Source organism: Euprymna scolopes, chromosome 4, assembly GCF_053919585.1.
Source record: "Euprymna scolopes isolate OS-2025 chromosome 4, ASM5391958v1, whole genome shotgun sequence".
Taxonomy (NCBI): Eukaryota; Metazoa; Mollusca; class Cephalopoda; order Sepiida; family Sepiolidae; genus Euprymna; species Euprymna scolopes.
In genome coordinates this window covers 36,006,277-36,028,196 of record NC_136485.1, presented here as the reverse complement: position 1 = coordinate 36,028,196, position 21,920 = coordinate 36,006,277, and the positions used below count along the sequence as shown (strand labels likewise).

The window sequence follows — 21,920 nt, the reverse complement described above, 5'->3', positions numbered from 1 at the left end:
TTTATATATATATATATATATATATATATATACACACACACACACACACATACATACATACATTAGTATAAATAGTAACCGTATTGTTCTACATTTTGTTATTGGCAAAGTGGTTATTTTCCACTGGAAAGCCATGTATTTCACAGCTTTCCTGTTTTTAAGTCTCTGAAACAGTTACATGGTAGACAGCTGAGAATCCCCGTTCTATTTAAAAAAATTTTAGTTAAGGTTTTCGTTTCTTTTATAGTTGAATTCTCTTTTATAATTGTAGATTCTTGAGAAGTTGGCTTATACAAGTGCTAAATCTATTTCTATTTAACAAAATTAGTTAATGTTTTTTTATGGTTATATAGCTGAATTCTATTTTGTAATTGTACACTTTTTAGACATCGGATTATATAGGTACAAAGTCTGCGATAGGTTAAATTTATTTACCCCCCCCCCCCCGTATTTAAACTGCATTCTTTATTTTTGCATCTTTTTTTTTTTTAACTCAAAGCTTTATATTTATTTATATATATATATATATATATATATATATATATTACTAATTAAAATGTTTAAAAAAAATGTGATTATTTTCAGAACTGGCTTTCATACAGTAGCCATCACTGTAATAAAAAAAAAAAAAAAAAAAAAAAATTTTTTCTATAATCATAGAATTTTGTTTTTTCTGTTCCATAAAAATATACAGATATTTCTTATATAGAATTATTTACATGATAAACACATTTTTTTTTTTTGTATCAAATTACTTACTTCCTCTTTTGCAATCCTCATTTCATCTTTTACATCTGCAAAAACAGTTGGGCTTATATAATAACCCTTGTCTCCCATCCTGGTACCACCTGTACACAACTTGGCTCCTTCTGCCTTACCACTGTCAATAAGTGCAAGAATTTTGCCGAGCTGTTCATCGTCAATCTAATGAGAAAAATAAAAAAAGAAATTAAATAGAAGAATGAATTAGGAAGTGGCTTCAATAAGTTTCCAGACTTTTTCGAATGGGCACTTTTATTGATAGTGCACACATGAAACTCTAATCCCTTCCAAAGTAATCTCCTCCGGCTGCAACTGTTCCAACAACTTCTGGAAGGCTCCATGGAAGTCCTTCTGTGGGAATGCGTCAATGACCCTTGTCACAGCTTCTTTCATCTCAATTGTCTCATAATGAAAGCCTCTAAGTTTTTCATTTAACTTAGGGAATAAACAAAAGTCATACAGAGCAAGGTTTGGACTATAGGGAGGGTGACAAACTGTCTTGATACCCATCTTGGTTAAATAGTCTGTGGAAAGGATGGAGTTGTGGACTAGTGTATTCTATAGATACACGACAGTCCTTATCCATAAAATTCTTTATTTGGTCAACCAACTCTAGTGTTCTGACCTCCTTACTCCTTCCACGCCTCTCATCATCCCTCATAAACTCTCTGCCTTCCTTGAATCTCTTATGCCACTCAAAAACTGATACTTAATTCATGCAAGATGGTCCAAACGCAATCTGGAGCATTCCATACATCTCTGTGGCACTTTTTCCCCAAGTTTAAAACAGAATTTTATTGCATATCTTTTTTCTAAAGTGTTCTTATATCCAGATTGCATTTTTTAAATTTATCAGCTATGACAATCAGGTTTTAGTAGCGTGAATTCCAATTCTTGCTGTAGCTGTTCATTTGAATCAGAAATCAAAAATTAGTCATCCAATAAAATTCATGGCAATAACATACTGAATTTTCAAGAATTCATGACAATATTAAATGCCTGTACAAAAAAGCCTAGAAACTTATTTAAGGCACCTCAAATATTAGAAATTTAAAAAAAAAAAAAAAAAAAAAAAAAAAAAAAAAAATGTTTTTTTTTTTCTTTAAAATAAATTTACTCATAAGAAATGAATGAACAAGCTTTCAACCATATAAGGTCCTTTTTAATTTAAAAAAATTTTTTTAATCAGTTTTCCACTGGAAATATAAAAATCTCAGTAGTCCATCAAAATATTGATCACAGTTGGTCTCCCTATTTTTCCTTCTGCTATATAGTGAAAAATCGAAACTTACTTGACTAGCATGTGTGAGTGCTTCAAAGGATTGGTCATGTAACAAAAAAAAGAAAAAAAAAAAAAGGCTTAAATGGCAACACCCAGTTGGTTTTAAGGTTAATGGTCACATGAGTGATGCACACTATCACCGTTTCTATGCAAATGAGACAGGTGTATAAAAACGGACATGAAGCGAACAGAGGGAGGAGTTGGAAAAAGGCGTGCTACATATGTAGTTGTGTGTAAGTTAAGAGTGTCTTTAACCATATGTCACAAGTGGTTTACATGACTTGGTTAATAAAATAATATTGGTACTTTTGAGATATTATTTGAAATATGAGATATTACAAATTTAAGAAAGCCAAGAAAAAAGTATCCTTTTGGCTTTCTCAAAATTTTACTATTTCAAATTTCATCCTTTAGAGATTTAAATTTCCAACAAAAAAAAAAAAATCATTAACAAAAAAAAAAAATAAATAAAATAAAAAATAAAAATAAAATATTTGGCAATGACCATATATGATTGAAAGCCAGCTCATTTCTTTAAGGTAAATAATTCATTAAAAAAAAAAAAAAATATATATATATATATATATATATATATATACTATATCTTTTTTGGCTTCCTTAAGTTTCTAATATCTCAAATTTAAAACGATATCTCAAAAGTACTAATGTTATTTAATGAATAATTATCAGTTGAAGTCCTGGAAATGTACACTATACTCCTTCAAATCAAACTAGAAAATTTACACTGACAACACACAAAATTATCATTACTTCCACAGAACATGCTCGACCAAGCTCCAATCCTTGGTTTCTTCTTAGAAGTCATTCACAGAAATAACTTGTTTTATTATGGCAATAGTAAAGAACTGTACTTTTTTGTTCATGTTCCTACCAGCAAACAGAATTTCCATGAACAATTTTTTTCCCTCAAGAAGTTCTCATCTATGGAACACATTAGCATGGAACTGCTTCCCTGCAAGCTTGTTTATCTTCAAATCCAATATCAACAAATACTTGTTATAAATCATCCTAAGTAATCAAATTTTGTCCATTCATCATTTTCAATCTTCTCATAATATTCTTCTTCATTCAACTGTCAACCGATTTTATTATCCTTGAGTGGCTTTTAGTTTTGTTAATTGATGATTCATTAATTAATAAAACAATTAAAGAAAAAAATACTATTAATTGACAAATCATTAACCATAAAAAACATTAATATAACACTTTAATATTACATATTACTTTCAGTAGTATACTTTTCCAGTTAAATGTAGATACTGTTTGCAAAGTCATTGAGTACGTTAAGCTGTGCCCTTGGGTCAGCTATAGTATCACATACAAGTAGTAATCTGATTGAATAGGTTGATATTAGATCAGGCTAAGGAGATGTGTATAGAACAGAAGACTGTTAGTTTGGTCATATGGAAGAAAGGGATGAGAATATGATCTGCATAGTATAGACAGAGGTGTGCAGACCAGGAAACTTTTTTTGACTGCTTGAATTTTTTTAAAGGGTCTCCCGAATGAGAACAGACCTCCAACTGAATTGGTTTTATCTCTAATTTTAATGAAATTTAAAAGATAAATGGAACACAATTTTATGAGTTACAAAAAAAAAAAAAAAAAAAAAAAAAAAAATGAACATTGTTCTATCACCGTAAACTCAGCAAAAATAAGACATTTTCTAACTTCAAATTATGTTATCTTCTTTCTCACATGGTTTATCCATTATCAGCGTTCTTGCTTGTTTTGAAGTATTGAGGTGAAAAGTCAAAGAGATAGTTGTACTCATACTCTATTTCTTCTCTACCACAAACCCAACTTCAAATAAAATCTAACCTATTTAGATAACAGATTTTTTGTGTGCTTTCCAAAGTATTTCTTTTAGAATTTAAAAAAAACAAAAAAACTAAACCCCAATTGTATATTTCATCCATTTTTTTTTAAATAATCTATTACAATATACATCTTTATACTTTGTACCACTCAATTAAAACAAGAAAATTCTGAACATATTCTTCAGCGTGGTAACTCCTGACTGCTTTAATAAAAGAAAAAAAAAAAAAAAAAAAAAGCAAACATTCTAACCAGTTTATTTGAAAATATAAGTAAAACGTTAAGCCTAATAATAGAAACTTAATAGGTTATAGTCAGCTAACATATTTCTTAACTTCTGGCATAGCTACTACCAGAAGTGGTGATAAGACAAATCAGTTCCTTCGCTTTTTTCTCACGTCTATATCTTCTCTGTGCATGTTTTTTTTTCATTACATTTTTTTTTATCGTTCTTTTTTATTTAATAATTGTTGAAAAGTTTTTTTTATCTTAATTAGGAATTATTGAAATTAATTAGTTTTATTTTTTTTAATTATTGAAAATACTTTGTGTTTTTGTTTGTTTTTAAGAATAATTGAAAACACCTTTTAAAATCTTTTAAAAGTATTTTGGGAATATTATGTACTGGATAAGTTTTTTTTTTTATGGGGTTTGAAATCTTGGTATTTCGATTTTAATATTTTTATATGTTCATAAACATTTATTATATAAATCAAATAAAAAAACTTATTTTTAAAATAAAAAAAAACATTTTTATCATTTTATAAACATTTCTTATAAAATTTCAAATAAAATAAAAACTTTTAAAAACATTTATTAAAAGTGCAAATAAAAACTAATTGTGTTTTTTATTGTATATTTTTCTTATAATTTATTTCAATAAATTGCTTCACAATAGAAATCCTGAAGAACAATAAAAGTGGAGGAAATGATTTTACCGGTAGTTAGGAAATACATTAGCAGACTATAACCGCTTAATAAATTCTGGAAAATTTTTTATAAATGAAAAAAATAAAATTTGTATTCTTTCCATCAACTAAATCCAAAATACATTTTTCATCCGATTGTTCCTCATCACAATAAGGGAATAGACATTTTATGAAACAAAAGTTATGACAAGGCATCACAAGATAATAGTAATTAACACCTTATGTGATCAAAATTGGTACAAACCCGTTTTTATGCAGTGTTCATGGGCAAGAAAATCGCTGCTGCTTCTCTTTACATGTTTGTGATCTTGTCACTTGATATGCAAATGAAATGCGTCTGGTTTTGAATAAAAAGGCTTGAGTTTTTAGAGACTTAGGCAGTTTGGATTTGGATGTTGAAGCAGCAAGTTTTGACAGCAGAATGTTGGGTTTGAAATAGCAAGTTTTGACAGCAGTGTGATAGATTTGGAATGATGGTTTTTGACAGCATCAAATTTAACCCCCAAAATTGTTACTTGCAGTGCAGAATAGTTAACACGACCGTTTAACCACACTCACACAAGCTTATTTAAAGGATGCACATACCTGTGGTCCTTGTTCACTCCCAGCATCAAAAGGATCACCCACTACTCGCCTCTGTGCTCTTTCAACGCTACGTTCAACAAACTCATCATAAATCTTTTCTTCAACAAAGATTCTAGAGCCAGCACAACAGCATTGGCCCATGTTGAAAAACAAACCAAAATGACTGGTTTCAACTGCGTGATCCACTACAAGAAATAAAAAAACAAAACTTATAATTCAGAAAAACCTTAATATAAAAACGAACAGAAGATGAAAAATGGATAGACTGCTAAAATTAGGAAAACAAATGCTCACAACAGGAAAAAAAGTCATAGTATGCTGATTTGTAGAAATTGAAGCAATTTCTTTTTACTAACCATGAGAGAAAAACTTCAGAATAAATTTACGATAAAATACAAAATATCTGCGGATTCATTCAATAAAAATGTTTGTAAATTGCAACAAAGAATTATTAGTAAGTAAAAAACAGACTGGTTTCATCGTAAAAATTTCACTTATGAATGCTGGCAACCTTCACATGGTCCTTCCTGTAAGTATCTGATTCAAGAAGGAATCTTGGAAATCAATGCCAACAATAGAATAAAGCCGATAAAAAAAAATCAGTTTCCAACTAACTTATAAAGAAAATAAGATTCAATATTCATCTTATGATAAAACAGAGCTTATATATAAACAAGCTTTTTTTAAAAATTTAATTCCAAAAGTACATAAATTGGTTTTCACTTATTTAAAAATTATTTTAATATTTGAACCCAGCATTTAAATCTTTCTCACATAAAAGTTTACAAATAAAAAAATCTCCATAAAAAAAAAAACACATTCATGAAAAAAAAAAAAAAAAAAAAAAAAAAATATATATATATATATATATATATATAAATATAAATAAAAGTGAATGTGTGTGTACATTTCCCTATGCAATAATTCTGTCAATTAATAGTCTACAGACTCGAAATTTGATATACAGGGTACTGAGATTTGGGAAAAACCGACATGATCGGTTTTCGGCCAGAAATTTGGCTGTTAAGGGGTCAAAGTTAAACGATTCGACTTTTGAGAACTCTATCAAACTCCTCCCACAATTTTGGTTCTAAACACTTGAAATTTTAGATATAGGTTTCTTGGACATGGATCTAACTTAACTTGATTTGAGCCCAAAAGAATAAATTTTAAGGGGTCATAATAGGGGTCAAAGTTAAAAAAATTGACCTTTTTTTTTTTTTTGCTCAGCATACACCTCCAAACACCTCTACAGGAGATTCAGAAATACTGCTGTACAAAAGAATGGCGGCAAAATTATGCTGAATTTTCCAAAGTGAATCATACCAAAGACTTAAAACCCTTATGAGGATGAATTTTCTTGCTACTCCAATTGCTTGGAGACTGGATAGAAAGTACCAGTCAAGAATCTGTTCTTGACAATCAGCCTGACAGGTGTGGGGGCAGGAACTGGTTCAGTATTTGTCTGACTGAGGCACGCCACCTAGATATTACCTGGGTGGGCCACCCTCCCAAGCCTTGCCACTAGGCTTTTGGATAAGACAAGTTTATTGCTTGTTGCCTGAGGTGTCCCTATCAAGGAATGCCAATGCGGATGTCCGTGCAATTTTTGCTATGCTAGAGTGCCCCTCCTTTAGGGGCACTGGCTGGACATTCCCACTTTCTGACCTTGTGTCACATCTTGCTGAGGTGGGCAGCAAGTAAATATCTATTAAAGACTTAAAAAACAAACAAAAAATGGTACTTGATATCCTGTTGCTAAACACTTAACATTATATGATAAGGATCAAGGTTAAGGTGCGGCATCCTCCCCTATATCTCGGTGTAATAGCTAATGGAAAGGAAGCCTACCTGTTGTTCTCGACTATGGTCAACCACTTTACTTATATAATTCTTTATTATTTGCTCAAGTAAAATTGTTCAATTAATATACACAATTGTTGTTCCTTCTCTTCAAAAGCTGTCACCCTCAATTCAACTTTCAACAATTCAAATACAATTCCTATTTTCTCTTGCGCAAGAACTGAACTATTTTTCTAGAGACAGAAATCTCTAAACATTTGAAAGTTAATACTTTGTAATGAATTACTTCCCAAGTAATGAAGTAAAAATATACAATTTATTTTTATGTTAATGCAGTAGAACCCCGGGATATGGTGGCCCGAGGATACGTTTTTTTTCAGGTTACAATGTGGAATATGTTTTATTGGCTTCTGGTTATAGTATTTTCCCCGCCTTATGGTGTTATTTATAATATTATATGATTATATACATGTGTATTATGTACTGTACTGTATTTTGCTACTAATTTTTAATGTCGTATCTTGCGGTTCTACTGCATTAGAAATACAGTCTTAGATTACAAAAATGGAATTATCTTTATCGAATAGAAAATGTTAATATTAAACGGTATTTTAAATCTATTAAGAATTTTAAAAAGTACAGTAATTAGCTCAGGAATTGCTGCTGCCAAAATGCCAACGATTGTATACTGTACAAAACACTAGAAAAATATTAAGGAATATATTTTATATGAAAATAGGCTCCAAATTCAAATAAAATAAATGAAATAAAAGCCAATGAAAAGAACTAGAAATCTCTTCACTAAAAGCATAAAAAGTATCCATTAAAAATAGGCACTAAGCAACTGAGAATTAATTCTAAAAAGCGAGATCATCAGCAGCAGTCCAGTATCAATGTCACTGCAACATACAATGGCCTGTTGCAGTTTGAACAGGATACGCATGCATACCACCTTAAAGAAATACTACCTAAATCAACTTGTGGGAGAAAATACACACACTTAAGTGTTCATGCTCACATTAGCGGACGCTTAATGTTGGCAGAGTGTTAAAATGTTTTTTTACCTATAATTGAGAATATGACTACCAACATTTAGACAATCTTATTTATAACTACCGTTAGGACAATCAACAAATGAGAAGCCTCCGACCTCATTAGAAAAATATCAAATTTTGGATGCAAGCTAGTTCGCTGTAATTCTCCGCCTTGAAACGACTAAACCAAACTATATTGATTCTTCGCCGCCATCTTTGTTCTTAAGAATTACTCAACACTCGAGATCGTAACTGCATTCATTGACTCTTCGCCAATTTGATTTACTACTGCCATCTTTGTTTAAAAATATGTGCTCAACATTTAACACATTTTATTACAATAAAAATATTTCTGGACTCCTAATAGTGTTAATTTTTACATCTTCTATACCTTTTGATTTGTACATAAAATTTATATAATTTATTTATACAAAATACATTGCCAGTTTATTTTAATTCTATGTGATAATGTGGGGAGACAGAAATAAGCAACCATGGTTAGCATAGATATAAGAGGAGGGCAATTTGGCAAATTTAGTGGAAGTTCAAAATAGCAGAATAAAAGGAGCAATTTTTTTTGTTTGAGATTGTCATTTTTGGATGCCATGTCATTTGCATGTTTTTTGTTGTTAGTAAAAAATGGAAAACTACTGCTGCTTATATAAAGAGCAAACATTTGTCGTTTGTGAAGAGAACAAAATAATCCAACTTGAGTGTGTGCTTTTCAACTAGAAATAATTTACATGACTGACATGCACTTATTGAATGGCGCTATTTTTAAATAGTATTTTAAACTTAAAGTTTTACAATATCTTTTTTCTTATTAAATTGTTAAATTAAAGTACAGAATAGTTACAAAACACCCTCTTTTCCCATGTTAAAAGTTTTCTAAATAATAGTGTTACTTCAACAGTTCAATAAGTTCACCAGTACCATTTAATTACCTCAATATATCTTGTCGTCAGATGAATTATAAATATAATTCTACTTTACATCTCCTATAACTTCTGATTTGTAAAAAAAATGTATATAACTTATTTTCACAGAGTACATTGTTAGTTTATTTAATGTGCGTTAATTTTACTACAATACAATGTTTTTTATAATATATTTTTATAATCAAATCCGTTCAGTTTTCCTGCTTTCCAACTGATATGGTGGTCTTCAAGTCCAACGCGAGCAAGTTTTTGATAAGCCGTCTCCTTAAGTAATTTAATTTAGCAAACTTCCACTGCTAACGATTATGACATTTTCCCATTGACTACTGTACACTCATTAACCCCTATCCTCGATCCAGGCCTTAATAAGTGGTGACTTTGTAAAAAAGAAAAAAGATCCCAAGATCATTTGGTTATTGGAAAGAATAAAATTTCATATAACTTACAATCTGCATCAGCAAAGACAATGTTTGGACTTTTGCCACCCAATTCTAAAGTCAGTCTTTTCAAATTACTTTCACTTGCCATCTTTCCCACCAATTGGCCAATCTGGAAGAAGAAAAAAAAAAAAAGAAAAAAAAAATAGAAACCCAAGTTCAAGGTTATTTTTTATTCTAAATCACACACACATTATATATATAATTATAAATAATCATTTTTAATACCTACATACACTAGTGTTTCATCCTTCTGGAATCATCAGTGCAAGAAGTTACAATTGCTGCTTGTCATGGGATCTGAACCCCTGCAACAAAGCCATCTATCTCCATTTGCAAGTAGCATAGCCACCATCAACCATATTCAAGTGAATTTAAACATTTATAAAAACAAATGTTATTAAATGTCAATCTCTCTCTCTCCCTATATATGTATATATGAGAGAGAGAGAGTGAGTGAGTGACATTTAATAACATTTAACGATGACTACAAAAGCCCCCCTCTTTGGGTTGAGCACTGTCATAAATAATCTCTCTCGCTACTAAATTTGGCTGAAAAATGCAAAGCTCGCGGTTTGTTTACAAACAAGCGTTTGAGCACTATACAAGTAGCGGAGGATGTTTATTTAAATAGACATTCGGACAGATAAGTTGCGGGCATCGCTTCCATGGTCGAGGGGTAGAACTGCCGACTGTCAACACGACGGTTCTAGGTCCAATCCTTGGCTTGGGAGAGGTGCTGGTCTAGCGGCACTGATGAGTTGTGATACAATGAAACAGGTCTATATGTCAATGACTACAAATATATATATATATATATATATATATATATATATATATATATATATATATATATATATATATATATGAAAATGTATAAAGAATACAAAAAGTATAAAAGCTTATAACTTTTCATCATTCGTTTTCACATCAAATTAGGAACCCATGATTTTTAGAAAATCTACAACAGTGCAGTAAATAATGAGCAGTCAACAATTCCCCCACTTTCAAAGAATTATGAGGTTGTCTGCACAGCAACCGAGAAGGCTAACATGCTTGCCAGTCGGTTTGCCTCAAACTCCACATTGGACCCAGCAAATCACTCCTTCCCTAACTTTCCTTTGCGGACAAACGCCACACTAAATGATCTGAAAATCACCCCTTCCCAGGTGCAATGTATCATAAACAATCTAGACACTTCGAAAGCATGTGGACCCGATCTCATCCTAGCTGTGCTATTAAAAAAATGCTTTGCTGAGGTTGCTCCAGTTCTCTCCAAACTTTACAACAGATGCCTTAACGAATCTTGCTTTCCTTACTGCTGGAAAACTGCTTCTGTGCTACCAGTTTTCAAGAATAGAGTACTGTTGTCACATTTGGGCTGGTGCATCTGCTAGTAGGCTAACTCCTGGACAGGGTTCAAAAGAGTTGCCAACCTGATAGGTCCTGAACTGTCATTTAAGCTTCAGCCTGTCCCATCGACAAAATGTTGCATCCCTCTGAGTTGGTTGGTTGGTTGGTTGGTTGGCTGTTTTGTTTTACGGCATATCAACTCTTTGTGGGTTATTTAATGCCGAATCCGGTTGTTTTGGGAATAGTATTCGATGTTGTATCCAGTTATTTTATAGGTTTTATTCTTCAATCTTTTTGTATTTTCAATCATTAGTTTGTATCTTTTGGTTTGGTTGTTTTATAGTGGATTTTGCCAGGTGAAAATAGGAGGATGGAAAGATGGGAAAAGCCGGATTGTTTTTGCTTTTGCAGAATGTAAGTTTTTGAGAGGTTATATTTTTTTGGAAGAGTCCTATTTCTTTGATGAAAGATATGATTTTTCTAGTATTGTTCTTTTTAAAGATTTTTTGAAGATCTATTTCTTTGTAGTGTTTTTTCCTGATATATGAAAGATCTATGCATTCAGTTAGTATATGTTTTACGGTAAGGGGTGCTTGACAGGGAATACATTGGGGTTGAGTTTCTCCTTTTAGGAGGTAAGAATGTGTAAGGTGTGTGTGACCTATTCTAAGTCTTGTTAAAATGACATTTTGTTTCCTGTTTGTTTCTTGATGTTCATGTTTCGTTAATTTTGGCATAATTTCGAAAAGTTTGTTGTTTGGGAATTTGTTCCAATAAGATTGCCATTTATCTTGGATATATATATTGATGTTTCTTTTGATATCTGTGTATGGGATTTTGAAGGTGGGGTCGATAGATTGTTTATGGGCTGACTTTGCTGCTGTGTCAGCTAGTTTATTGCCCTGTATGCCAATGTGGCTGGGGACCCAACAGAGTATGATTTCGTTTTTTAGTTGCTGGAAGTTTGTGAGTATGTTTGCAATTAGAGGGTTATTTGCTTTTTTATTTTTAATTGCTGTGATGACAGATTGAGAATCGGAGACAATAATGAAGTTTGCGGTTTTATTTCCTTTGATAAGATCTAGAGCTAAATTTATAGCAGTAATTTCTGCAGTGAAAATTGAACAGCTTTTTGGGAGGCATTTTGTTATTTTGATATTTTTGTTGATTATGGCTGCACTGGTTGTTGTATTGTTTTCTTTGGATCCATCTGTATAAATACAGGTATGTCCAGGGTATTTTTCTGTGATCTCTCTAAATTTTTCTTTGAAGTTTATAGGATGAGTTGTTTTTTTTTGTAGTTACAGAGGCTTAAATCTATTATTGGGTTTATGATTTGCCATGGAGGTGTTTTAAGGAAAGCAGTTTTATGAATTTGATTTATTGGTATACTAGCTTCCTTGCAGATTGGTTTCATTCGTAGTCCGAAAGTTTTTATTGCATTTTTGTTTTGGTTGATTGATTGATTGATTGGTTTTACGGCATATCAACCTATGTGGTCATTTAATGCCGGAGTCCTTTTTTTTTTTTTTTTTTGAACTTTTTTTATTGGGAGGGGGGGGAATGACTTTTTCAGCCTTTCCTCCCTTTTTTATAAAATTGAACTAAGAAATTAAATGTTGTATTTATACATGGATGTGTATATTTGGGTGACTTTAAATTTCCTTAAATTTTCTTATATAAATTTACTTTCCTTAGGTATGCTAGAATATTTGCTGAGTTGACCTTTTCAAAAAGGTCTTCCATATTGCTTTCTGTATAATATAATTTTCTAGTTGGGGCAAGGTCATCACACCCAACTAGGATATGTTTTACTGTGAGTGTCTCCTGGCATGGGATGCACTCTGGCGCCGATTCTCCATTTAGTATATAAGAATGAGTAAAGTTGGTGTGCCCTATGCGCAGCCGAGTCAGTATCACATCTTCTCGGCGTGATCTCTTGATGTCCGGACATCGTTCCTTAAGTTCAGGTTTGATTGAGTATAATTTGTTGCCCTCTTTCCTGTATGTATGCTTTTATCTGGGGTCTAAGATCAGTATGTGGAATCCTAAAATTGTCAGTTGGAAGGTGAGAAGATCTTTTTGCAGCTATATCTGCCCTGTCATTGCCTTTGATCCCCACATGGCTGGGGATCCAGACAAGAATAATGTTTTTAGTAGTTGAAAGGATATTGATTTTTTCTATTAATTTTGTTGTTAGTGGATTTTCTTGTTTTTGATTTTGTATAGATAATAGGACTGATAGAGAATCTGTGAGAATGAAGTTTTTGGTGGTTTCCTCTGAAATTATGTTGAGTGCTAGATCGATAGCTATAGTCTCTGCAGTGAATATAGATGCTTCATTTTGAAGATTTCTCTTCATTGTGGTTTTATGGTACGTTGCTGCACATCCAGTGTGATTGTTGCTTTTAGACCCGTCTGTGTAGATAAAGGTGTAGTCTGAATATTGTAATTTTAAATGTTGAAGTTCGTTGTGGTATTCAATAGGGTTTGTGGTAGATTTGGACTTTCTGTTTAGGTTGAGTTTTATTTCAACTTGTTTCATGGTCCATGGGGGTGTTTTAGGCAGTATGAAATTGTGAATGCTGGAGATTGGAATTTTCGATTCTTCAATGCTTTCCTTCATTCGGAGCCTGAACGTTTTGATAGTTTTTCTTCTCATGTTAAAGAGTTCTTCATATTTAGGATAGAAGGTACATTGGTATGCAGGGTTGTTTGGGCAAGACTTCAGTTTCAGTAAATATTGAAGGGCTAACTTTTCTCGCCTTAGATCTAGTGGGGGTTCGTGTGCTTCCGTGTATAGACTGTTCACGGGGGAAGTTCTGTATGCTCCTAGGGCCAATCTTAGGCCAGTATGGTGAATAGGGTCTAGGCTTTTTATATATGATGTTCGAGTTGATCCATATATGAAACAACCATAGTCTAGCTTTGAGCGGACTAGTGCTCTGTAAAGTTTAAGGAGTGTTTCCCTGTCTGCACCCCAATCAGTATGTGCTACCACTCTCAAAAGATTTACAGCTTTGTTACATTTTTTTTTCAGATAGTTTATGTGTGGGATGAATGTTAACTTTTTGTCAAATAAAATCCCTAAGAATTTGTACTGGTCAGTAACGGGTATGGGCATTCCTTCCATGGTTAGGACAGGATCATTATGCATGTTCTTTAGTTTGCAGAAATGCATGCATTTCGTTTTTCTTTTGGAGAATCTAAATCCATTCTCTTCCGTCCATCTCATTACTTTGTTTAAGCACAATTGAAGCTTCCTTTCTATTATAGATATATATCTAGATCTACAGCATATTAGGAAGTCATCCACATATAGGGAGCAATCTACCCCAGGGTTAAGGTTTTTTACAATGTTGTTAATTCGGATACTGAACAGGGTCACTGACAGTATACTCCCTTGAGGTACTCCATTCTCTTGTTCTTTCAAGTCCGAGAGAGCTGTGCCAACCTTTATTCTGAACCGTCTATTTTTTAAAAAATTTTCAATAAAAATTGGCATTCTGCCTTTTAGTCCAAGCGCCTTCAGATCCCTTGTAACACCGTACTTCCACACAGTATCGTAGGCTTTTTCCATGTCAAAAAACACTGCTGCTAAATGTTCCTTCCTTACAAAGGCTTCTCTGATGAAGGTTTCAAGTCTGACTATGTGGTCTATTGAACTTCGGTTTTTCCTGAATCCTGTTTGAAATTCTGTAATAAGATTCTCTGTTTCCAGGAACCAGATTAGTCTTTTGTTTATAATCCTTTCCATGGTCTTACAAATGCAGCTTGTTAGAGCTATTGGCCTGAAATTCAATGGATCTGAGACGTTACTTGATTGGGATTGGATGTTTGAGTTTTCAGATTTGGGGATTGGTATTATTGTGGCCTCTTTCCAGGTCTCAGGTACGTTTCCACTGGACCATATAATATTGAAAATTTCAAGTAGGTATTTCATTGAGGTTTCTGGAAGTTTTTTGAGGATTTCATATGGAATTTCATCGGGCCCTGTAGCTGTGTCATGGGATTTGGTTAGCGATTCTTTTAATTCAGGCAAGGTAAGAGGTTGGTTGTATTTTTCAGTATTTTGTGATTTAAATAGACTTTTCTTTTTCTCTTCCTTTTCTCTAATCTTTTTGAATTTCTCTGTTTGTCTGTCACATGATGAAATTTTTGATAAATTATCTGCCAGGTTATTGGAAATGTCTTTTTGATCAGTGTATATTTTGTTGCCTTTAGAGATGTGGGATATTGGTGTACTACTACACTTTCCTTCTATTTTCCTCATCATGTTCCAAACTGTTTTCGCCTTGGTATTCACATTAATTTTGGATATATAATTTCTCCAAGTTGTTCTTTTGGATTCCTTTATGATTCGTCTGGCTTTTGCTCTGTTGTTTTTGAAGAAATCCAGATTTTCGCTTGTTGGATATTTTTCGAATTTTCTCAAGGCAGCTCGTCGAGCTCTGATGGCTTTTCTGCATTCTTTTGTGAACCAAGGTTTGTTGTGATTGTTGGTTTTGGTTGTTTTCGGTATGGTATTATTTGCTATGTTTGTCAGTGTTTTAACGAAGTAGTTCAAATGGTCGTCTTCATCATTCTTTTCGATAATTAATTGGTTTTTGCACTGTTCCTGGAAGTCTTCCCAATCCGCTTTATGTAGGTTCCATTTGGGTGTTTTTTGTTCAGTGCTAGTACTTAGACTTTCCAGGATGATTGGGAAATGATCACTCCCACAGGTGTCATTGTGTACTTTCCAGTCATAGTCCATATATATGGAAGGATCACATAAGGTAAGGTCAATGGCGGTGAAAGTACCTGTTGCTGGGTACATATAGGTGTAGTTTTGATTAAGGAGGCATAGATTATTTTTATTTATTATGTTTTCTATTTCTTTTCCTTTTTTATTTGTTTCTTTACTTCCCCATATTACGATCTCCTAGTAGAAAAAAGGGTTTAGGGAGTTGTTTTATTAATTGAGTTATCTCAGTTTCGTTGATTGTATCTTATGGAGGGATGTATATTGAGCAAAGTGTTATAGTTCTATGTAGAGTCACTGAAACTGCAATTGCTTGCAAGTTTGTGTTTATATTTATTTGTCTTTGAGGGACTTCATTCTTCACAAGTATTGATGTGCCTCCAGAAGCTCTGTCCGTATCTTTATTTATGTAGTTGTAAGATGTGTAGTGTTTTATGTTGATGGTATTATTTTCTTTCAGAAAGGTCTCCTGTAGACAGACAAGTGCTGGCCTCATATTTGTTATTAATAATGTGAGTTCATTTTGGTTTGCTTTTATCCCTCTGATATTCCATTGTAATATTTTGTTCATCATTTGGAATTGTGTTCAACTTCCATCGTCTCCAATCCCTCAAATCTATTTTCTGTTGGAGTCCCTGTTTGAGATATAGATCGGGATCTTTCTTTTCCTGTTTTTGTTTGTTTGTTTTTTTTTGTCTGGGGGGATTTTTGATTCTTTTCTGGCTTGTGATGTGTTTGATGGTTGTTCGGTTGTTTTTGTAGAAATGGTTTGTGGTTTTGTTTCTTTTTGTGGTTCAGTAGTGTCTTTACTTAATATTATCCTTGGATTGGTTGCAGACATTGCACTATTCATTTTCCTCATTTCTTCTAATAGTTCTTTCATTTCCTTTATTAGTTTGCTTAGGACATCAATTTTCTTGTCAGTTGTATCCGTTACATGTATATGACCATTTTGATTGTTGATTGGATTAGTTTTTTTTGTTGCATCTGCATGTTTTAGTTTCGATGATTTTCCTGGCCTCTGGGTAGGATATATTCTTTATATGTTTTAGTTTGGTCACTTCTTTTTCTCTTTTCCATATTTCGCAATATCTAGAACCAGCGCCATGGTTTCCCAGGCAGTTGGCACACTTGAAATCTTTTCTGCAGTCAATGTGTGGGCCACTTTCTCCACATCTTCCACACACTGGTAATCGTGTGCACCGATCTTGATGGTGTCCAAACTTCTGGCACTTGAAGCATTGGAGGGGGTTTGGAATATAAATTTCTACATTTATTTTCATATATCCGACTTTCACTTCTTTGGGTATGGTGAGGGAATCGAAAGTTAGTATATATGTATTGGTATCGATTTTCTCACTGTTTTTTTTTTATTTGAACTCTGCGAACATCTAACACATTCTGTTTCTGTAAGTTTGTCCTGATTTCCTCCAAGGGACAAAGTGCAAGTTCGTGGCTTTTCACTACTCCTTTGCAGGTATTTAGGGTTGGATGTCTGTAGCATTTGACTTTGATGTTTTCAAATAATTTTAGTTTCAATATTTCTTTAGTTTGTTCTTCGTTATGGGTTTCTATTAGTAGGCTGCCGTTAAATTGTTTTTTAATAGACTTTGGTTTTAGAGTTTTAAGATTTTTTTCAATTTTAAAAGGTGATAGTTTGCTCAAAGGAGTTTCCTCCATTGATTCTATTACTACGAATGTTGAGTTCCTTGGTTTTATTGTCTCTTCGTCAGAGCTACTGATGTCAGAGACATCAGAGTGGGTTCTCTTTGGGTGGTTTTTGGGAGGAATAAGCCATATATTTTGTTTTCTTTTTTCGTCATCTTTGTTCCCCACCCACCTCGGAGTCCTATTTGGGAAGAGCCTGGGGGGAAACCATTCGCCCAGCCTCTACAGGGATACAATGATGATATAACCGACTTTGGTGGTATCATAATGATTATCTGTTCTCTCTTGATATTGCTATGGGATCTGTAGCAATCTTAAGGGGTTTACAGCCTCGTCATCGATATTCACACCTAATCGATTGACCCTCAGCCACCGCTTTCCATCATATATTAGGGAGTAGGGTTATTTGTGGGAGAGGGGGGATGTGTTGTATTAGTAGTGAGTTTTTGGAATGGGCAATATATGGTGGGGCTTGGCGTGACTGGCCGATTGGTCGGATCGGGCCTCTCCGACCGCCCGTCTAATCGAAGTAAGGGCCAAAGTAATGTGTTGCGGTGCCTAAACTTCTATGTATCCTAGTTTAGGTTCGCTCAATCACCAGGATCACGTCCTAAGACTTTACGGGTAGCAACCCACGGCTAACTGGTTGCCCCATTGAGGGATTTTTACCCTCTGCAGGGGGGCAGTCGGTTTGTTCTCATGCCCTACCGACAGGGCAAAAAAAATAAATAAATAAATAGATAGATAATTTAATAGAATATATTTGTTTTCTTTTTCTTTCTTTTTTTTGTTGTCTCTTTTCCTTTTTAAAATCTGTTTGTATTTAACCCATAGTTGGGACCCTAACAGGTACTACCACTCCGGGTCAGGGTGGACCTGGGAGCAATGGCAATTAAGAGGTGGCTCCACACTCCCCAAGCCCGTAAGCCGGACCTCACCATCGGATGTAGTTTAAGGTCATATCCAGGACCGGGAGTAAGGTAGGAAAAAATAAAATAAAAAGGGGTGGGGGGAATAGGCTGTTGTTTTTGTTTTTGGTTTTGCAGAACATAATTAAGTTTTACAAAAAAGATCAGAAAACAAAAAAACGTCAATGTAGGTGCATTTCGTCTCAGGAAGCCACAGGGCAGCCTGATCTGGTAGCACCAGTTTTTTTTTTTTTTTTTTTTTTTTTGTTTTGGTTGAAGAGGTTTTCACAATTTGGTTTTAGGGTGCTGTTATGTGCAGGATTGGTAGGGTTTGCAATTAGTTTAGTATAGTATCTTAGGGCTAGATTGATGCATCTAAGATCTGGAGGAGTTTCGTGTGCCTCTGCATAAAGGCTTTCTACAGGAGAGGTTTGAAAAGCCCCTAGTGCTAACCTTAGTCCGGCGTGATATATTGGGTAGAGTGTTTTCAAATACGATTTTCTGGCAGATTGGTATATGTAGCAGCTGTAGTCTAGTTTGGATCTGATTAGTGTTCTGTGTATTCTGAGAAGAGTTTCTTTGTCGGCTCCCCAGTCGGTGTGAGCTAGGATTCGCAGGATTTGTAGTGCTTTGCTGCATTTGTTTTTTATATAGTTTATGTGTGGTTTGAAGGTGAGTTTTTGATCAAAGATGGTTCCTAGATATTTATATTCTTTTACAAAAGGGATTTTTTCCCCTTCGATTTGTAGAGATAGGTAGTTATGGAGTTTTCGTTTATTACAGAAGTGGATGCATTTGGATTTGGTTTTTGAGAATTTAAAGCCATTTTAAGTTGCCCATTTATTTATTTTATTTATGTTGTCTTGGAGTTTTTTTTCTAAAGTATGGATGTATTTGGATGCATAGCTGATAGAGCAATCATCCACGTATAAGGAGCTGTATATGTCAGGGGAGAGTTCTTTTATTATATTATTGATTTTTATGTTGAAGAGGGTAGTAGATAAAATGCTTCCTTGAGGTGCGAGTTTGACAGAGTTGATCCTATGCGAACTTTAAAGGTTCTGTCTGTTAAAAAGTTTTTGATGAAATTGGGTAATCGGCCTTTCAATCCTATATGGTGGAGATCTTTAATTATGCCATATTTCCATGTGGTGTCATAAGCCTTCTCTAGGTCAAAAAATATGGTGGTTACATGCTGTTTTTTAATGAAAGCTTCCCTGATATATGTTTCTAGGTTGATGATATGATCAATGCATCCACGATTTTTTTGGTAGCCACATTGCTTTTTTGAAATGATACTGTTAGTTTCTAGGTACCATATTAAACGGAAGTTGATCATTCTTTCCATGGTTTTGCATAAGCAACTTGTTAGAGCAATAGGTTGGTAATTTTCTGGATTTGATGTATCTTTTCCCGGTTTTGCTATGGGAATTATTGTGGCTTGTTTCCATATTTTGGGGAATTCTTTCCTTATCCATATTTTGTTGAACATTTGTAGGAGAAGTTCAAGTGATTCAGGAGGTATATTTTTTAGTGAATCTCATCCGGTCCCACTGCTGAGTTGTGAGATTTATCTATGGCATCTTTAAGTTCATCTAGTGAGAAGGTTTCGTTGTAGGGTTCTTGGTTATTAGAGTCAAAGTTTATTTTATATTTTTCCTGATTTTCCTTTAGTGTTTGAAATTGTTTTTTGTATTGTTTCGATGATGAATTGTCAGTGAAAATTTGGGCTAGTGTATCAGCTATATCTTTGTTTTCAGTTATTTTGTTGTTTTTAGTGAGGAGGTGTTTATTTGGGGTGGGGTTATCTTTCCCGGAGATTTTTCTAATCATTTTCCAGATAGTACTAGATTTGGTAGAGGTATTGATTTGATTGACGAATTGTTGCCAGCAAATTTGTTTTGATTCCTTTATTGTTTTACGTGCTTTTGCTCTTAGTCGCTTATATTCTATGAGGTTACTGGTTATGGGTTGCTTTTTGAATTTTCTTAAGGCTGCCTTTTTCTTATGGCGGTTTTGCATTCTTGGTTGAACCAGGGTTTGTTCTTTTTATTTGGAGGGCAGTTTTGGGGATACATTCTTTAGCTATTAGAATTAGAGTTCGAGAAAAGTCTTCCATTGATTGAACTTTATGTTCTATTAATTGTTGCAAGCATAACTGTTTGAATTTCATCCAGTCTGCTTTGTTCATATTCCATCTTGGTATGTTGTTTTCGATAGTACTATTGTTGTCTATTATGATGAGAAAATGATCGCTTCCACAGGGATCGTCATAAGTTTTCCATGTATAATCCAGAAAACTTGATGGGTCACACATGGTTAGATCAATGGCACTGGTTGTACAATTTGTTGGATTTATGTAGGTGGGTTCTTTTTTGTTGAGAAGGCATATGTTGTTGTTTATAAATTGTTCGATTTTGTTTCCTTTGGAGTTGGTTGTTTTGCATCCCCATAGTGTGCTATGGCTGTTGAAGTCTCCTAGAAGGATGAAAGGTGAGGGTAATTGTTTGATTAGGTTTTCTAATTCAGTATTATTTATTGGTTCATTAGGGGGTATGTATAGAGAACAAATTGTGAGAGGTTTTTTGGAGTGTGACCTGAGCTGCGACTGCCTGAAGATTGGTTTGGACAGTGAGTTTGCTCTTTAGAATGTCGTTTCTTACTAGAATTGATGTGCCTCCATTGGCTCGTAAGCCTGTATCATGGATATAATGATACTGTTCGTAGTTTTTTATTTTTAGGTAGTTATTGTGTTGTAGGAATGTCTCTTGTAGACAGATGACTGCTAGGTTGTATAGGGAAGTTAGTATAAGGAGTTCGTTAAAGTTTGGTTTAATACCTCGGCAATTCCATTGGATGATAGTTTGAGTTTTATTGCTTCCTGCCATTTTATTTGTCTGGAGGTGTTTGTCTTCTACCTTTTTTTTTTTTTTTTTTTTGGTTTTTGTTTAGGTTTTTATATCTAGTTTTCTATTGATGTGTTGGGTTTTGAGTGGTTTTTGTTTTGTGTTTACTTAAACTGCTTGGTTCCTCAGTTTCCATTTTCTCCTCCTGATCAGTTCTGTTTTTGAAGCTAGATTTTTTCTTGTGACTCTCCATTTCAATCAGTTCGAATTTATTTTCGTTTAATATTATTTCTGTTTTTTGTTTGTTTTGGTTTGTGGAAAGAGGATTTGTATTTTCCCGTTCTGTTTCCGTCTTTCCAGATATTGTGTGTTTATCTTCTGCTTTTGTCTTTTCTGGTTTTGGACTGTTGGTGTTTATGTCTACGTCCATAGTTTCGATGTTAGTTTGGGTGTTTCGGGTTTCAGATCGCGAATGGGGTCGCGGTGGGTGATGAAATCCTGATCTAGAGGATGAGCGGGATCTGTTTATTTTGCTTTTATTGGTATCTATCTTGTGGGGTTCTTTTGGGGTCTGTTTATTTTTCTTAATTTTTTCTGTCGTAAGGCTTGTTTCTAGGGATGCTGTTTGGAGTTTAATAGGTTTTTGTGGTAGAGTTTTAGTTTGGGGACTTTGTTTTATTTCGGTTATATTCTTTAAAAAATCTTTACTTTCTGTGATGGTTTGTTTCATAGTTTTTTTGAAGTCTTCTATTAGTTCTCTCATTTCATTGAGTAATTTCATGAATATTTCAA

General features: G+C 33.7%; 1 protein-coding gene across 1 annotated transcript in view; it reads right to left on the bottom strand.

Moving 5' to 3' along the window:
* LOC145267125 (aldehyde dehydrogenase, mitochondrial-like) overlaps positions 1–21,920 on the bottom strand; it is a 134,529-nt gene that overhangs the window by 18,115 nt on the left and 94,494 nt on the right. The window contains exons 9-11 of the mRNA XM_080123162.1: positions 9,619–9,721; positions 5,398–5,582; positions 760–924 (exon numbers count right to left, since the gene is read on the bottom strand). Coding sequence (XP_079979288.1) covers positions 760–924; positions 5,398–5,582; positions 9,619–9,721 — 453 coding nt within the window. The remainder of the gene's footprint in view (positions 1–759; positions 925–5,397; positions 5,583–9,618; positions 9,722–21,920) is intronic.